The sequence below is a fragment of the Argopecten irradians genome, chromosome 11 (assembly GCF_041381155.1).
Source record: "Argopecten irradians isolate NY chromosome 11, Ai_NY, whole genome shotgun sequence".
Taxonomy (NCBI): domain Eukaryota; kingdom Metazoa; phylum Mollusca; class Bivalvia; order Pectinida; family Pectinidae; genus Argopecten; species Argopecten irradians.
Window position 1 is genome coordinate 11,177,157 of NC_091144.1, and position 20,318 is coordinate 11,197,474.

A 20,318-nucleotide genomic window follows, 5' to 3' on the forward strand; every position below is an offset into this window, starting at 1 on the left:
TATAAATATCATATTAAATATTTCAATTTATTGAAGTATACCTAAATAGGCCAAAAATGAATAGTACAGGTCTCAATTTAGATATTGGTACTCAAGACACAATGAATAGAGAAAAGACTTATATAATGCCAAATGAATTTCAAATCAAATTTCTGTCTGACAACTTATCTATTCATAACAGTGAATAAGTGTACTTAAGGACATATAAAATGCTTTTGCAGTCAATTTCACAATTTTTTTTTTTTTTGTTGAAAAATTCTTTTTTGAAGACAAATAAAATTTTGTAAAAGGATTTGTTTTGTCGGTTTCCTGCAAAGTCATGTTTCCATAAAAGGAAATCATAATTAATTGTAAATTGTACATAGGCCTATTAACTTACTGTGGAATTCTCAATATAAAGGACTGAAAAAAATTAAATTATTTCAGTTAAAGATCATTCTGAATTAATGATTTCAACTACAAACCATGACATACCATTTTTTTAAATAACTCATATCAAACATGGATGGAAATGTTAACAGAATTAAACTGACATGAAATATTGGATCCTCCCTTTAGAAGGGATCAGGATAGTCAGTAGGTGCCCCATTTCGCTGTCCAACTCAGGGATTAATAACGTGGGCCAAGGTCCTCATCATTACATCGCTCCCTTGTCATTTACAACTCATGAATGAACAATAACCTAAGTCATCTGTGTCCAATAACTGTCCATTTAAATCACTCTACAATATATTCTCTACTTAAAAAGGCTGGCATGTTTTTGTAGCAGAGAACAAAACCCCTCCATGTTCTTTGTAAAGCCCTAGATAGACTATAAGTAAGATATGTGTGGTGTATACTCGTACATTCCGTTTGAATGCACAGTCTGTATATACCTATATACCGACACTTTCTGGTAATGGCTAAACAACCTCAAAAATTCTGTCAGTGAAATGTTTGATGATGATAGCCGATGTGTTCTTTGTCCAGAAAAACTTCATTGGACATTAAGGTGATTTATAAGGACATCAAATTCCAAATAAATGAAAACTCGGCCAAGTAGAAAAGTTCCAATTTAACCATTTAATATCATAAAAGCCTGTGTGCGGAGTTCACACTGGTTTGTATCCGGCTAAATCTAGCGTGCCTCCATCTCTAACAACGATTCTCTACCGGCGCACAAAGTTCTTTGCATCCAAATAGCTCCTGAATAGGTATCTCGGCCCGATCCCGCTGTCCGTCGGTAAATCAATTGTTTGAGGACGACTAGAGGTGTGTTCATTTGTGGTGATACAATTGCGGAGAACAACATGGGCGCCAGGGCAATTGCGACAGCGATAGGGCGATTACTTATCTTTACCTAGCTGGAGTTGGCGTTTATCAATTCTGTGAATCCATCAATTCATGGATCACGTCCTTGGTTAGGTATAAATCTGGTGCCTATAGAATCTTTAATGCGACAGGAACATCATTTGCTATGCGTTTGGGATACAAATTGCTTAAAACAGAAGTTGAACGTATATCTGAAGATAATTCTAATCTATATTAGAAACTAGATTTGGTTTATTTGACATCTGAATACAGGATGAATATTCCATTGTCTGTGAAGTGGCAAGCTGATCAATAAAAGACAATGACTTAATACCGCTACTCCAAACTGGCAAAGTCTTGGTAAATTCTTAGCAACATCAATGTATGAAGCAAATCAATCTGATTATTACAATGCAAAGATTATTCCATTGATTAAAAAAAAAGGGGGGGCATATATTATTAAATGTTCCTGTGTCAAAATATTTGCTAAATTCATAGCTTGGTTTGTAATCTAGTGATTTTTATATCTGACAATACTCTAACACATCCAATTGTTTGCTCCAAATAGTTCCAAAAAACATTACCCTGTCCCATCCTGGTTCCCATAAGAAAATCAATTGTTCGGGAATTAATTTTCAGGTACGGATTTGTCCAATTGTGTTGATACCAGTGCAAAAAAAAAAAAAAAAAAAAAAAATCAAGGGCATGGCAATCTAGAATTGTTGACCAATCAGTATCTGTATGTTACAGATAAGCACAATATGTTTTTGTATATATTACAAACATCTTATAAACCTTGACTGAATAAAAAATATGTTAACCATGAATTTGTTTTAAGTGTGGTATTTTTTTTATAAAAGTGTTCTGCTGAAAATTCAAAAATTTACAGAAATGTTACTTAAAATATTCCAGAATTCTTCATTTGCTTTTTTTCAGTTTTCTGTTTATACAAAGCTATAGAGGGTAATGTCATTAGCTATGATGCGTGTGTGAGACGATCTAGAAGAGACAGCCCAAGGGTGGTGCACCCGCTCCCCTCCCGTTTAAAATACGCACCAATGTGACATTAGGCCCTTCAGCTAACCAAGATCCACCATAGCCATATATCATTACCTATTTTAATACAGCATCCTAATTAATACCTAATCAAGCAAATAAACAATTACACATAATTAAAGGTTGAACGCGTGTGCACCTGTATGCATGCAAATCAGTCCCGTTTCTATTGCACAGTAACAATAGCTGTGAAGCAAAACCTTGCGTAGATCTGCAAAAGAACACCTGGGCCCCCAAAATACCCACGCTATCAGCCTGTTACCTTTAATCTCGTTATTTATTAGGTTATATTTACAATTGGAAATACAAAGAATACCTAGACCTTTTTATAAGTTGAGCAACAATATCTAGATAAAATTTTGATTGAATTGATTAAAGTTTTTTTTTCTTCCAGTAATAAAATGCTATGTATGACAAAAAAAAACTTAAGCATGCCATCTCAAGTATGTTAACAATATATATATAAAGTGTTGTTCTGGGCTCTTCAATGTGTGTTGTGATCTTCTATAAAAGCAAACCAAAGCAGTGTAAACGTTGAAGGTCGATTGATAGAAAACTGTTAAATCTATTCAACTAGACAGACAATCCCACCGCTGACACCAAAAAACAACCTATTCTCCTGTGTCATGATATAGGTATATCAGACGTTTGATATTATATCAAAACATTTCTGACATTTTCTTTACCAGCAATGGCAATCTAACTTTCTAGAACTTGAAGAATGAAGATATGAACATATTCTATAGCCTTATTATTTATATACATAACAGTAGTTATCTTTGAATTTCAAGTAATAGAAGATTTTGTATTCAGTAAATGAAATGAAGTTGGAATACTTCATTGACAGATGAAAAAATTTCACAATGGAAAAATCAGGATGATATATCTATAATTACATTTTTTACATCAATAATATTTAGTTTAATATACCATATTTCAGCTTTCCCAGCTCGTATCTGCTAAATGTCTTCCTTGAACTGACATAGATATGACACATTATTTCTATACATTTTTCAGCTTTCAATATCCTCATTAGCATTTAACTACACAAATACCGAGATATTAACTACTATTTCATAGAGCCCTCTCCTATCACTCACATCCAGAAATCTCCATTAGATTCGTTGGCGTTTGCCTCTGATGTTTTGACACCTACATACCGCGGTAATAAACAAGTTGAACATTTTTGCCTACATCACAATGACAAAGCCTGCATGTGTCCATAGAATTGATTTAATTGAAAAATATAACAGAACTACTCTGTGACTTAATGGAGCGCAAGCGGACACAAGATTCACAACATAATAGACAAAATGGAAACTAACGATGGTAATGGACGCCCAAAGGTCGTTGAATGGTCCTACCTATTGACAAACATTTCAACACCTCTTTCACCCCTCGACAACAGAACAATGGCAAGGAGAGGACCGGGGAGGCGATTGTTGGGACTCGGACTACAGTATCATCAGTACATTGTACTAAATACTGCAACTGGAAACTTCCATAATGATATCACGACAGTGTCTTATTTCCAAAAACATTTCTGGCGACGGAAAATCTGTGAATATTTGGATCACTTGAAGTCAAAAGGATTGAGTGATTGAAATGAAAATTATTAAAATTTATCCCTGAGCGTTTTTTTCTTTTCCTGAAGAGTCCACCCTGAACTCCTGTCCAGTGATTGATAACTTTATCAGAAACACCAACAGGGAAATGTATAGTGGTCATTTATCAATCTACAACAAACACCACGAGAAGGGAAACAGTCATTTTTAAAAAGATTTTTTTTTTTCTTCTATGTTGAAATTGAATTCACTCCTCAAATGAATATTAGTACACCTAACTAGGACATATTAAAACATGCCCATACACTCATAATAGTATAAACAAGTGTTCATATGCATATCCTCTACAATGACTACAAGCACAGAAGAGTTACTTCCCTTGCTGGATTTTAGCTTAACTTAAACATACATTTTAAGTCTCACTGAACTGTTAGGTATCCAACATTCAGCACAAAAATTAGAAATTGCTTCAATGTTTTGATAACATACTATGCATGATGGACAGATAGACAGACACAGCCGCGAATCTAATGGGGGATAATAGCCATCTCAGTAATTGAACTTTTGGACCTTGAAAAAAATTCAGGGTAAATCATACTATATTTACACTTGCTAGGCTTGTTCACTATACGCAAGTACTAGCCAATTTTGTTTACCATAACTGCATGGTAACAATGAACTTTGAACTCACGTATGAAAATGTTCTATGCAACTTAAAGGCCCACTACCTTTCCGAAACGGCTTTTTATTTTTAAAATGGGAATGTAAAACGAGATCGATAATTTTGTAGAGTCGCAAAAGTTATTAACTTACCGTTAATAATACATATATCATCACCTTCTGAACAATTTAATCAAAATAAATAAAATGTTTATTTCATAACGCGGGTCGTCTTATGATTCCTGCCGTCGTCCTAAATACCACGCGGTAGTTGACTATCACTGCGCCAGACGGCAAAACAGTGAAATGACTTTCCACTGTTTTCATATATTACGCGGTAAATCTTGCATATCTTTGGTGTTGCAACCTCTTCTTAGGCCATCGGTACATATTTTCTGACGTTATTAATGTTTTTAAGAAATCTTTATATTTTGCTCCGGAAAGGTAGTGGGCCTTTAAAGGGGCTACTTTTTTAAAAAAAAAGAAACACATGGCTTTGTTTACATTTTGACACAACATTATGTGTATATTGTTGTTTTTCATAGAATTTTAGAAAAAATATAAACAATACATTTATGTTTTATATTCATATATGATACAAACATTTTTTAAATTAACAATTGTATAAAGAAACGGGAAAAAATATCCCGACCGGGGTGACGTACAATGCTTTCATTATTGTTAAAAATGATGGATGTCAAATGTAAACATTACCTCTGTGTTTGTGTTCGTCCTACGATAGAGTCTTTGGGATGGACGGGCGTGAGACTCTCTAACAGAGGTCAGTTATAAACATATCTTCTTGTCTTTGTTCTTTGAGAATTTAATCATGTGTATTATAAAACATGCACCACTAGTAATCCACGTGTTGACAGTCACACGTCACCACAAATACATTGTATCCATCAAACACAAGTGAAGTTGTTCCATCTATCGATGGCGATGGATCTAAGCGTAGATTATATAATCACATTGCTTCCAAGGATGTATTATCGTCAAGTCATACGACAATCTCAAAAACATTGAGCTACATGTAGCCTACTTGAACAAGGTGTTTTGACATCTTCGGCAAACTCCAGTGTGTAAGTGCGTCAGCTTCGATCGCCCTGCTGAGTTCACACATGTGGCCGAGTACAAATACTTTGTTATTATGCTATATATTAACTATTAGCAAAATTGAATATACATTAAAAGTTCTGATCTGATTAAACAAAATTTATCTCTGAATTACTTTGTTTGTCATTGTTATTTTACACTAAAATATCGAACTTTTTTGTCGTCGCGGATGAATAATTCTACCTTACGTGAAGTCATCATTCGCTGTTCAATCGAGTAAGCTCCTCCCACTTTTGACCGACATTTTTGGAATAATTACGTCACTTTCACATGATGATTGTATTACATAAAATATAGATAAAATGTGTGTGTTAAGATATAGGGATTGGATTTCCCTTTTATGTTAACCATGATTTTATGGAGCAATTCCTCTAAGAATATATTCAATATGGGGCGCTAACGCATGGCTAACATAAAAGCGAAATCCAATTCCTATAAATAACCAGTTTTTATAAATATTTAGAATTAATGAAGTGAATGCGCCTCTGCACCACAATCAATATCATTATAACAGTGAACAGATAACTAAGTTTGTAATATCACTGGCATAACATCACTATTTGAGATTTTGGCATCTAAATACTGGAGGAAATAGCCTGTTGCTAGTTTACTTTTTTCTTTTTCTTATTTTTTAGAGGAAAGTTTATGAAGTTTTTTTTGTTTTGTACTTGACCTATTATGACGTTGTGGTAAGGACAACACTGTATCAGTGTATCGCCTTGTGATGTGTGTCCTTTGGCTACGGCACGATTCTATCCCTGACTAATATCATCAGGCAATAATGGCCTCATAGCATGGCCACAATAATTACCATATATAACCTATTTATGATTTGCTTCATTGGCTTTGCTCTATATCAATGTTTTTGTGTGATCTTTTTCTGTCCTTCACAAAAAAGGTCCCAAGATTGTTTGTTTGCCAGAGGTTGGATTAGGTTACATCTGGAGAATGATAATCAGAAAAGATGAGCATTCTAGTGTCAGCCAAAGCAAATTCATTATCCAAACCCAGATCCTTGCTGCCTCGAGGCATATGAAAAACCATGAAAACCTTGCAAGCTAATGGACGATCTTCTTGAAACTTTATAAAATCATCTAACAATTAACTCAAGAGCTGAATCATTTCATCAGACGACAACTCTTGTCAGTGAAATGGAACTTAGCAATATGTCGTGTCATGTATATAAGCGGTCAACTAGTTATTGTATTACCCGGAAGGCATATTTGATGTGTGTTGACTTTGTGAATGAAAAAAAGCATGTATCTGTCCTCTTTAGGTTACTCAGAAGAAGATTTTTCTGACAGAAGTATCCAGGCCTCTACAGGTTATTGAGAAGAGAATGTTTCTGGCAGAATGGTTGACAATAGACAATAATATACAGTGCAGCCACGGCTTTGTCCCAGGTGACATTGTTGCCAGTTGAACATCATCAAGACATTAAAGGTAATCTTTCATCAATAACAAAAAAACAAATACACCAGATGTTTATTGTTTTTTATTTGTCCTGTTCCCAGTACATGACTGTAATACAGTTCTATAACATACGTATACCTGGTGATAGGTACATTTTACATGTATCATGATTATTTACACTTTTAAAGTTCTGGAAAAGTTCCATTTCTATAACAATCATAATTGAGATGAGTTATAAGACTTGTTTGATAAATGAAGAAAATGAATCATTCATGACATATGAACATGACTGATGCGTAATTAATATTTGTATACAAAACAGATCTTCATTGGGAGATGACAAAACTACAAATTAATTTGTATTTTAATGTATCATTAAAGAATTGAAATTAATTTTTACTTAATTTCAATATTTTATTTATATTCCCCTTGTCATAGTTTAACAGGTACAGACTTCAAATCATTGTACTTTTCAGTAACTTAGCATACTTAGTTCTTCTCAAAAGCACTATTTCCAGTGACTTCAAATATCTGCAATTTGTGAACACTTTATCAGTCACTGAATAATATTTCCATGGATGGTTGAGATAGCATTGCCACATTTTTCGTTTTAACACACATAACATTCAAAAACATCAATTAAAAATCATTATATGTCAACAATGTTGATTGCTATATAATTTTCTATGTAAGTGTCTAATCTATGTTACTTCTTAGTCCAATGTTTGATCGCATTTGATCTACGTCACAAAAGTGTCTAATCTGAATCCTTGTCACTCTTTCTCAGCCACTATTTATGACTTTTGTTTTGGGTCACAGAAATGTTTAATCTGAATCCCTGATGCTCTTTGCAAACCAATCTATGTAACCTTTGGTCCGAGTCACTGAAATGTTTAATCTGAATCCCTGTTGCTCTTCGTACACCAATCTATGTAAACTTTGGTCTGAGTCACTGAAATGTTTAATCTGAATCCATGTTGCGCTTCATACACCAATCTATGTAACCTTTGATCTGAGTCACTGAAATGTTTAATCTGAATCCATGTTGATCTTCGAACACCAATCTGTGTAACCTTTGGCCTGAGTCACTGAAATGTTTTAATCTTTCTCCCTGTTGCTCTTTGTACACCAATCTATGTAACCTTTGGTCCAAGTCACTTCACTGTTTAATCTGAATCACTGTCGCTCTCCTCACTGCCACTTTCTCCCTCCAGAACGTCGATGGAGAACTTGTACTCCTGATCACACCCCATATAGGCGTCACTCATGAAGAAGATAGTATAGTTGTATTTGCCTGCAGTGGGGGCCACAAAGTCTAGTTTCACTTTTGCTTTCTGCTGCAGGGTCAGCCTCTTGATGGACAATAAAGAGTTGTTCTTGCTGTCACCAATAACAACCCACCAGCCTTCCTCTCGTTTCTGTCAGTGAAAAAGTATTCGTTACCATAAACAGAAAACAGTAACCAAGCAAAGCTATGGCGTTAAAATTTAGCCTTTTTGATGATTTTGATAAAGCCATGCAGTTCATAACAAGCCTTTAATTTGAACAAAGCGTAGCATAAACTTAAATTTCAACAAAAACATTTTCAGCTGAAGCAAGCCCTTGGACTACTATTACAATGTAAAGTATTTTATGATTAACTTTCAAATGAAAATTCCATAAATAAAATCGCTATTGACAATTGACTGAATCAAATATTTCATTTTTTTTCTCAGAGTTAGTTAAGAAGCTATATCCATGGGCTTGTACAGCTACCAACTTACCTGTGGGAAGAATGGTGCTATCACAGGTCCAGCTAGTTCATCCTCTCTCTCTAGGGTAGCTACCACGTTGACTGCAGACCCACTGAAAGGTAACAGAGACATTTCAGTATACTCTTTACAAATACAGTCTACAGAAATAGATGGTATTCAATATCTCTGGTAGTCTTGATTGTCCATGAAGAGGAGAAAACATGATGGCTTTCGTTTTTTAACTGTATTGATAATAAAATTATCGTTTTTTAATTGTCTTGATAAAATATTGATCGCTTTTTAACTGTCTTGACAAAACATTGATCGTTTTTTAACTGTCTTGATAAAATATTGATCGCTTTTTAACTGTCTTGATAAAATATTGATCGTTGTTTAACTGTCCTGATAAAATATTAATCGTTTTTTAACTGTCATAAAAATACATTTAGTAAAATTTAAATCTTCTGGTGTTTTAAAAAGTTATTAATTACTAAGGAAACATGAAGAATGAAATCTTATTCCAACAAATCAGAATTAAGATAATGCATCCCTTAATACCCCTATATACTAATTTTTATTGAAATGACCAAAATATAAAAACAGGAAGTGAGCCCAATGAATACCAAAAATCTTTACGGAAATGTTTTTATGTTGTTCGCCATCCCTTAAAACCTCCTGTAGACCAAATTTCATGGAGATCGGGAGATCGAAATCTTAAGAACAGAAAATAAGCCAGCGGCCATCTTGGAATAGCAAAATCTTTACGAAAACCTTTGCATGTTGTTCACCATCCCTTAAAACCCCTATATACAATTTTCATTGAGATAGAAAAAACCGAAACCTGAAAACAGGAAGTGGGCCAGCAGCCATCTTGGAATACTTAAATCTTTACGAAAACCTTTGCATGTTGTTTGCCATCCCTTAAAACCCCTATATACCAATTTTCTTTGAGATCGGAGACCGAAACCTGAAAACAGGAAGTTGGCCAGCAGCCATCTTGGAATACCAAAAATCTTCACGAAAATGTTTTCATGATGTTCGCCATCCCTTAAAACCCCCATAGACCAATTTTCAGCAAGATCGGAGACCGAAACCTGAAAACAGGAAATGGGCCCTGGCGGCCATCTTGGACTTCTGGTCGGGAAAAAAAAAAAACCTTTATGCACAATCCCATACCCTAATGAATATGTATGTGAAGTTTCGTGATAATCGGCCCAGTAGTTTCTGAGAAAAGCTGCGGGAAACCCGCGCGGCGGAAGAAACCAGAAGAAATAAGAATAAAAATAATAATAATAATAATAATTATAATAAGAAACGGAGCAAAAACAATATGTCCCCCCACTTCGTTTGGGGGACATAATAATCTTATTCCAACAAATCAGAATTAAGATAATGTATGAATGATATAACATAAATGAATATAAAAACTAAATTTGAATCATCTATGACACTCATAAAGATAAGACTTTACTAACCTGTGGATGCTGTCTTTGTCCATGACCTCATAGGTCAGCTCTATGTTGGGGTAGCGGTTACAGAATCGGGCCACATCAGCTATCTGATCTGTGGTCAGTTGTAGTAAGGAGGTCCTCTCCTCATCTTCCATCTCCATCACATCAAACACGCTCTCTATATTCTGTAGGGAACAAAGTTCAACATCAAACACACTCTCTATATTCTGTAGGGGAACAAAGTTCAACATCAAACACACTCTCTATATTCTGTAGGGGAACAAAGTTCAACATCAAACACACTCTCTATATTCTGTAGGGAACAAAGTTCAACATCAAACACACTCTCTATATTCTGTAGGGAACAAAGTTCAACATCAAACACACTCTCTATATTCTGTAGGGTAAGGACAAAGTTCAACATCAAACACACTCTCTATATTCTGTAGGGAACAAAGTTTCAACATCAAACACACTCTCTATATTCTGTAGGGAAACAAAGTTCAACATCAAACACATACTCTCAATATTCTGTAGGGAACAAAGTTCAACATCAAACACACTCTCTATATTCTGTAGGGAACAAAGTTCAACATCAAACACACTCTCTATATTCTGTAGGGGGGGAACAAAGTTCAACAAAGGTCAACATCAAAACACACTCTCAATATTCTGTAGGGGAACAAAGTTCAACATCAAACATACTCTCTCAATATTCTGTAGGGAACAAAGTTCAACATCAAACACACTCTCTATATTCTGTAGGGAAACAAAGTTCAACATCAAACACACTCTCTATATTCTGTAGGGAACAAAGTTCAACATCAAACACACTCTCTATATTCTGTAGGGAAACAAAGTTCAACATCAAACACACTCTCTATATTCTGTAGGGGAACAAAGTTAGGGAACAAAGTTCAAACACACTCTCTATATTCTGTAGGGAACAAAGTTCAACATCAAACACACTCTCTATATTCTGTAGGGAACAAAGTTCAACATCAAAACACACTCTCTATATTCTGTAGGGAAACAAAGTTCAACATCAAACACACTCTCTATATTCTGTAGGGGAACAAAGTTCAACATCAAACACACTCTCTATATTCTGTAGGGAAACAAAGTTCAACATCAAACACACTCTCTATATTCTGTAGGGGAACAAAGTTCAACATCAAACACACACTCTCTATATTCTGTAGGGAACAAAGTTCAACATCAAACACACTCTCTATATTCTGTAGGGAACAAAGTTCAACATCATCAAACACACTCTCTATATTCTGTAGGGAAACAAAGTTCAACATCAAACACACTCTCTATATTCTGTAGGGAACAAAGTTCAACATCAAACACACTCTCTATATTCTGTAGGGAACAAAGTTCAACATCAAACACACTCTCTATATTCTGTACAAGTTCAACATCAAACACAAAGTTCAGGGAAAGTGCAACATCAAACACACTCTCTCAAAATATTCTGTAGGGAACAAAGTTCAACATCAAACACACTCTCTATATTCTGTAGGGAACAAAGTTCAACATCAAACACACTCTCTATATTCTGTAGGGGAACAAAGTTCAACATCAAACACACTCTCTATATTCTGTAGGGAAACAAAGTTCAACATCAAACACACTCTCTATATTCTGTAGGGAAACAAAGTTCAACATCAAACACACTCTCTATATTCTGTAGGGGAACAAAGTTCAACATCAAACACACTCTCTATATTCTGTAGGGAACAAAGTTCAACATCAAACACACTCTCTATATTCTGTAGGGGAACAAAGTTCAACATCAAACACACTCTCTATATTCTGTAGGGAAACAAAGTTCAACATCAAACACACTCTCTATATTCTGTAGGGGAACAAAGTTCAACATCAAACACACTCTCTATATTCTGTAGGGGAACAAAGTTCAACATCAAACACACTCTCTATATTCTGTAGGGAAACAAAGTTCAACATCAAACACACTCTCTATATTCTGTAGGGAAACAAAGTTCAACATCAAACACACTCTCTATATTCTGTAGGGAACAAAGTTCAACATCAAACACACTCTCTATATTCTGTAGGGAAACAAAGTTCAACATCAAACACACTCTCTATATTCTGTAGGGAAACAAAGTTCAACATCAAACACACTCTCTATATTCTGTAGGGAAACAAAGTTCAACATCAAACACACTCTCTATATTCTGTAGGGGAACAAAGTTCAACATCAAACACACTCTCTATATTCTGTAGGGGAACAAAGTTCAACATCAAACACACTCTCTATATTCTGTAGGGGAACAAAGTTCAACATCAAACACACTCTCTATATTCTGTAGGGAACAAAGTTCAACATCAAACACACTCTCTATATTCTGTAGGGAACAAAGTTCAACATCAAACACACTCTCTATATTCTGTAGGGGAACAAAGTTCAACATCAAACACACTCTCTATATTCTGTAGGGAAACAAAGTTCAACATCAAACACACTCTCTATATTCTGTAGGGAACAAAGTTCAACATCAAACACACTCTCTATATTCTGTAGGGAAACAAAGTTCAACATCAAACACACTCTCTATATTCTGTAGGGAAACAAAGTTCAACATCAAAACACACTCTCTCTATATTCTGTAGGGAACAAAGTTCAACATCAAACACACTCTCTATATTCTGTAGGGGAACAAAGTTCAACATCAAACACACTCTCTATATTCTGTAGGGGAACAAAGTTCAACATCAAACACACTCTCTATATTCTGTAGGGAAACAAAGTTCAACATCATCAAAACACACTCTCTATATTCTGTAGGGAACAAAGTTCAACATCAAACACACACTCTCTATATTCTGTAGGGAAACAAAGTTCAACATCAAACAATTCTGTAGGAAACAAAGTTCAACATCAAACACACTCTCTATATTCTGTAGGGGAACAAAGTTCAACATCAAACACACTCTCTATATTCTGTAGGGAACAAAGTTCAACATCAAACACACTCTCAAACAAAGTTCAACATCAAACACACTCTCTATATTCTGTAGGGGAACAAAGTTCAACATCAAACACACTCTTATTCTGTAGGAACAAAGTTCACATCAAACACACTCTCTATATTCTGTAGGGAACAAAGTTCAACATCAAACACACTCTCTATATTCTGTAGGGAACAAAGTTCAACACATCAAACACACTCTCTATATTCTGTAGGGAACAAAGTTCAACATCAAACACACTCTCTATATTCTGTAGGGAAACAAAGTTCAACATCAAACACACTCTCTATATTCTGTAGGGAAACAAAGTTCAACATCAAACACACTCTCTATATTCTGTAGGGAACAAAGTTCAACATCAAACACACTCTCTATATTCTGTAGGGGAACAAAGTTCAACATCAAACACACTCTCTATATTCTGTAGGGGAACAAATGACACTTAAGTAACACAACACTCACCGGGGTAATGAGTGGGCAAAGCTTTACATCACAAAAGTAATGTATATTGTCCTGATTCTTAATTGAGAGAGGACACTTTAACAAGGTTTATTTTATATGAAACCTTTATTTATCAAAACAAATTGAGAATTTTGGTTGTTAGGGAAAGATTTTTGAGAGTAAGATATGCTTAAATTTTGTGATAAATATTTTGGAACACATTGTTTGGTTCTCTCTATTTTTTAAAAATATGTTAACACATTGGAATGAGATTTTCACACATTGGAATGAGATTTTCACACATTGGAATTAGATTTTCACTGATTGGAATGAGATTTCTACTCATTGGAATGAGATTTTCACTCATTGGAATGAGATTTTCATACATTGGAATGAGATTTTCACACATTGGAATGAGATTTCAACACATTGGAATGAGATTATCACACATTGGAACGAGATTTTCACACATTGGAATGAGATTTTCCTAACATTTGTAAAGTTGAAGCTGAGTTTAGACATTCAGTCGATAGGTTTTTATCAAAATCAGATCCAGATTTACCTTTAAGATGTTCAGATGTACTACAATATGATGGGTATACATTATTTACTGTGTGTACATACCTTGTCTGTACAGCGTTTGATGATTTCCTGTGAGAAGTGTGGGAGCTGTTTGAGGTACGAGTCCTTACTCCACATGGCCTGAGTGACCATCTGGGCCAGTTCCATAGCAGCCAGGGCAGGCGTTAACCAGCCGTTACTGGACAGGACGTCCACACAGGCCTGGATCAGCCGGATAGCCTGGGTACAAACAAGTGATAAATTATACTTGAGATGTCACCAACAATCAGATGTTACCAATGATCAACCCTACATGTACAAATTCTGGGGTATCTGATAATATGTGTGTGATACTAAAGTACTGTATCCAAACATAGCTTAGACTTTTCTTAATCCTAAATCTCCTAAATTAAATATACTCTGCTCTTAATCCTAAATATATCCCTCTCCTAATCCTAAATATACTTCTCTCTTCATCCTAAATATATCCCTCTCTTAATCCTAAATTACCCCTCTCTTAATCCTAAATATACCCCTCTCTTAATCCTCAATATATCCCTCTCTTAATCCTAAATCTCCTAAATTAAATATACTCTGCTCTTAATCCTAAATATACCCCTCTCTTAATCCTAAATATATCCCTCTCTTATTCTAAATATACCCTCTTTTAATCCTAATATAACCCTTCTCTTAATCCTAAATATACCCCTCTCTTAATTCTAAATATACCCCCCTCTCTCTTAATCCTGAATCTTTTAATAACCTGAACTTTATATATTTAGCAAATTCTGTCAATTAAACTGATATTTAACATCATATTGTACATAAATGTGCTGTGCACTTGAAATAAGTTTGTGCAAGAACATTGACCCTCTGGATCTGAAGTGACTTTCTGTAATATTACCTTGCTGAGTATATCCTCTGTGTCAGAGAGAAGCTCAGCTGACAGCTGCATACGAGACAGGTGAGCCTGTAGGAGAAGGTTGGTCTTCACGTGGGGGTCATTATACTTCTGTATCGTCAACTTGTTAGGTAGTCGAGTGGACAACTGGAGACAGAATACACAAGTGTAGGAATTAACATCTAAAACTTGGTTAAACAAAATATTTGTCATTTCTCAATACTTATAGCATTTGTGCATGTATTTCAAACATCTAGCTGGGCCTAGTTTTATTCCAACTACTGTCAACTACTTTAGTTTTGCCAGATAGATCAAATTTAAGTTTAAATGTTTCGCAAATAATTGTATAAATCCTATATTTGAATGCATGGTTGTCAGTAACAGCCTTTAATAGAAAATTTATGAATTTGCTAATATGCTGAAAATATCGAAGACAAAAAAATATTGTGTACACAATAATAAAGTGGCTTACAGTATGTTCTTGTTGTCATAGAAATGACCAGCAGTTGACATGAGTTACCTGTTTGAGTATTGTATCCTCGTGGTGGCGGATGGCTATATCCTCGTACTCAGCAGCATTAGAGATGATCTCCAACAAACCTTTGATCTTCGTCTTAGCATTCAAGGATATACTGAATGTTTCTGTAAGCAAATTATATAAACACTAAATATTTTTCATGGTAACTAGAAATGTTAAAATATAACTGTCTCTATATGAAACTAGTTCTATTAAATTCATGAAACTTTTAATGAATCTTGCCCACACTATGTACGTGAAGGGTGAGGACGTGTTAATACTTACCTATGGTTGTATAGTTGATATAATAGTAGGCAGCAATCATTCCTAAGTTGAGGGGCGTTACATCCATCTCATCCTCTACACTGATACACTGAAACATCCATCAATTAATATATATATATATATAGCATATTACCTTTTATTACAGCAGAAAATCTGTTTTTGGTTAATCAAGGGCTATAACTCCACCTAATATTGTCTGCTGGCTATACATGAAAAGACTGCCAACAAAAGATAAGCAGACAAATCTGCTTCATTTTATTTTCTTAACAAAAAGTGCAGACATAAATCAAAACTTGAGTTGGCTCCTTATGTAACAGCATGTATTTTGTTTTTAACTTTATCAATCTATGTAAATCAAACAAAAGTGATCAAACAGGTATTTTTACCTTTTCATTTTTATCACATGAGATTTATATTCCATTTAATCATGTCTTTAGATTACATCTTTCACTTGACTACAACTGATCTCACCTTGGACTGCTCAAGGTCATTGATGGTATTCTCCACCAGCTCTGACATGTGATCTGACAAGTGACGATGAGTAACCCCTGTAACATATAATACATGTCTTCTTTAAATTTGTGCATTTATAGCAAAGCTTATCACAGAAACAAAATATTTTACATACTGTCAGTTGCTAATGTATAGAGGAAATTTCTACATTTTAGATCAGATACATCAGCACGAAGCATTCAAAACCCCGTCCTAATAATCTTGATTTACCTACCATATTTCTTCCAAGCTTAATGAATTTGTTTATCCCCCAGCTGATGTATAATTACATCACTATAACTTGTAGTTTATAGTAGTTTGGGTTGTGTGTCATGTGTCGGTATACATACCTTGTAGGTTATAGTAGTTTGGGTTCTGTGTCATGTGTCGGTATACATACCTTGTAGGTTATAGTAGTTAGGGTTCTGTGTCATGTGTCGGTATACATACCTTGTAGGTTATAGTAGTTTGGGTTCTGTGTCATGTGTCGGTATACATACCTTGTAGGTTATAGTAGTTTGGGTTCTGTGTCATGTGTCGGTAACATACCTTGTAGGTTATAGTAGTTAGGGTTCTGTGTCATGTGTCGGTATACATACCTTGTAGGTTATAGTAGTTAGGGTTCTGTGTCATGTGTCGGTATACATACCTTGTAGGTTATAGTAGTTTAGGGTTCTGTGTCATGTGTCGGTATACATACCTTGTAGGTTATAGTAGTTTGGGTTCTGTGTCATGTGTCGGTATACATACCTTGTAGGTTATAGTAGTTTGGGTTCTGTGTCATGTGTCGGTATACATACCTTGTAGGTTATAGTAGTTAGGGTTCTGTGTCATGTGTCGGTATACATACCTTGTAGGTTATAGTAGTTAGGGTTCTGTGTCATGTGTCGGTATACATACCTTGTAGGTTATAGTAGTTAGGGTTCTGTGTCATGTGTCGGTATACATACCTTGTAGGTTATAGTAGTTTGGGTTCTGTGTCATGTGTCGGTATACATACCTTGTAGGTTATAGTAGTTTAGGGTTCTGTGTCATGTGTCGGATATACATACCTTGTAGGTTATAGTAGTTAGGGTTCTGTGTCATGTGTCGGTATACATACCTTGTAGGTTATAGTAGTTTGGGTTCTGTGTCATGTGTCGGTATACATACCTTGTAGGTTATAGTAGTTAGGGTTCTGTGTCATGTGTCGGTATACATACCTTGTAGGTTATAGTAGTTGGGTTCTGTGTCATGTGTCGGTATACATACCTTGTAGGTTATAGTAGTTAGGGTTCTGTGTCATGTGTCGGTATACATACCTTGTAGGTTATAGTAGTTTGGGTTCTGTGTCATGTGTCGGTATACATACCTTGTAGGTTATAGTAGTTGGGTTCTGTGTCATGTGTCGGTATACATACCTTGTAGTTATAGTAGTTTGTGGTTTATATATGTTAGGGTTCTGTGTCATGTGTCGGTATACATACCTTGTAGGTTATAGTAGTTTGGGTTCTGTGTCATGTGTCGGTATACATACCTTGTAGGTTATAGTAGTTAGGGTTCTGTGTCATGTGTCGGTATACATACCTTGTAGGTTATAGTAGTTAGGGTTCTGTGTCATGTGTCGGTATACATACCTTGTAGGTTATAGTAGTTAGGGTTCTGTGTCATGTGTCGGTATACATACCTTGTAGGTTATAGTAGTTTGGGTTCTGTGTCATGTGTCGGTATACATACCTTGTAGGTTATAGTAGTTTGGGTTCTGTGTCATGTGTCGGTATACATACCTTGTAGGTTATAGTAGTTTGGGTTCTGTGTCATGTGTCGGTATACATACCTTGTAGGTTATAGTAGTTAGGGTTCTGTGTCATGTGTCGGTATACATACCTTGTAGGTTATAGTAGTTTGGGTTCTGTGTCATGTGTCGGTATACATACCTTGTAGGTTATAGTAGTTTGGGTTCTGTGTCATGTGTCGGTATACATACCTTGTAGGTTATAGTAGTTTAGGGTTCTGTGTCATGTGTCGGTATACATACCTTGTAGGTTATAGTAGTTTGGGTTCTGTGTCATGTGTCGGTATACATACCTTGTAGGTTATAGTAGTTTGGGTTCTGTGTCATGTGTCGGTATACATACCTTGTAGGTTATAGTAGTTTGGGTTCTGTGTCATGTGTCGGTATACATACCTTGTAGGTTATAGTAGTTAGGGTTCTGTGTCATGTGTCGGTATACATACCTTGTAGGTTATAGTAGTTAGGGTTCTGTGTCATGTGTCGGTATACATACCTTGTAGGTTATAGTAGTTAGGGTTCTGTGTCATGTGTCGGTATACATACCTTGTAGGTTATAGTAGTTTGGGTTCTGTGTCATGTGTCGGTATACATACCTTGTAGGTTATAGTAGTTTGGGTTCTGTGTCATGTGTCGGTATACATACCTTGTAGGTTATAGTAGTTTGTGTTCTGTGTCATGTGTCGGTATACATACCTTGTAGGTTATAGTAGTTAGGGTTCTGTGTCATGTGTCGGTATACATACCTTGTAGGTTATAGTAGTTAGGGTTCTGTGTCATGTGTCGGTATACATACCTTGTAGGTTATAGTAGTTTGGGTTCTGTGTCATGTGTCGGTATACATACCTTGTAGGTTATAGTAGTTTGGGTTCTGTGTCATGTGTCGGTATACATACCTTGTAGGTTATAGTAGTTTGGGTTCTGTGTCATGTGTCGGTATACATACCTTGTAGGTTATAGTAGTTAGGGTTCTGTGTCATGTGTCGGTATACATACCTTGTAGGTTATAGTAGTTTGGGTTCTGTGTCATGTGTCGGTATACATACCTTGTAGGTTATAGTAGTTTGGGTTCTGTGTCATGTGTCGGTATACATACCTTGTAGGTTATAGTAGTTAGGGTTCTGTGTCATGTGTCGGTATACATACCTTGTAGGTTATAGTAGTTTGGGTTCTGTGTCATGTGTCGGTATACATACCTTGTAGGTTATAGTAGTTAGGGTTCTGTGTCATGTGTCGGTATACATACCTTGTAGGTTATAGTAGTTAGGGTTCTGTGTCATGTGTCGGTATACATACCTTGTAGGTTATAGTAGTTTGGGTTCTGTGTCATGTGTCGGTATACATACCTTGTAGGTTATAGTAGTTAGGGTTCTGTGTCATGTGTCGGTATACATACCTTGTAGGTTATAGTAGTTTGGGTTCTGTGTCATGTGTCGGTATATACATACCTTGTAGGTTATAGTAGTTAGGGTTCTGTGTCATGTGTCGGTATACATACCTTGTAGGTTATAGTAGTTAGGGTTCTGTGTCATGTGTCGGTATACATACCTTGTAGGTTATAGTAGTTAGGGTTCTGTGTCATGTGTCGGTATACATACCTTGTAGGTTATAGTAGTTAGGGTTCTGTGTCATGTGTCGGTATACATACCTTGTAGGTTATAGTAGTTTGGGTTCTGTGTCATGTGTCGGTATACATACCTTGTAGGTTATAGTAGTTAGGGTTCTGTGTCATGTGTCGGTATACATACCTTGTAGGTTATAGTAGTTAGGGTTCTGTGTCATGTGTCGGTATACATACCTTGTAGGTTATAGTAGTTAGGGTTCTGTGTCATGTGTCGGTATACATACCTTGTAGGTTATAGTAGTTAGGGTTCTGTGTCATGTGTCGGTATACATACCTTGTAGGTTATAGTAGTTTGGGTTCTGTGTCATGTGTCGGTATACATACCTTGTAGGTTATAGTAGTTTGGGTTCTGTGTCATGTGTCGGTATACATACCTTGTAGGTTATAGTAGTTAGGGTTCTGTGTCATGTGTCGGTATACATACCTTGTAGGTTATAGT

The 20,318-nt window shown here is 35.6% G+C and overlaps 1 protein-coding gene across 1 annotated transcript in view; it reads right to left on the bottom strand.

Moving 5' to 3' along the window:
* Positions 1–7,167: 7,167 nt before the first annotated feature.
* The window catches only part of LOC138334743 (U5 small nuclear ribonucleoprotein 200 kDa helicase-like), a 55,032-nt gene continuing 41,881 nt past the window's right edge, over positions 7,168–20,318 (bottom strand). The window contains 8 exon segments of the mRNA XM_069283441.1: positions 7,168–8,518; positions 8,864–8,945; positions 10,309–10,469; positions 14,353–14,529; positions 15,194–15,337; positions 15,711–15,832; positions 15,993–16,080; positions 16,464–16,540. Coding sequence (XP_069139542.1) covers positions 8,267–8,518; positions 8,864–8,945; positions 10,309–10,469; positions 14,353–14,529; positions 15,194–15,337; positions 15,711–15,832; positions 15,993–16,080; positions 16,464–16,540 — 1,103 coding nt within the window. The 3' untranslated portion in view covers positions 7,168–8,266.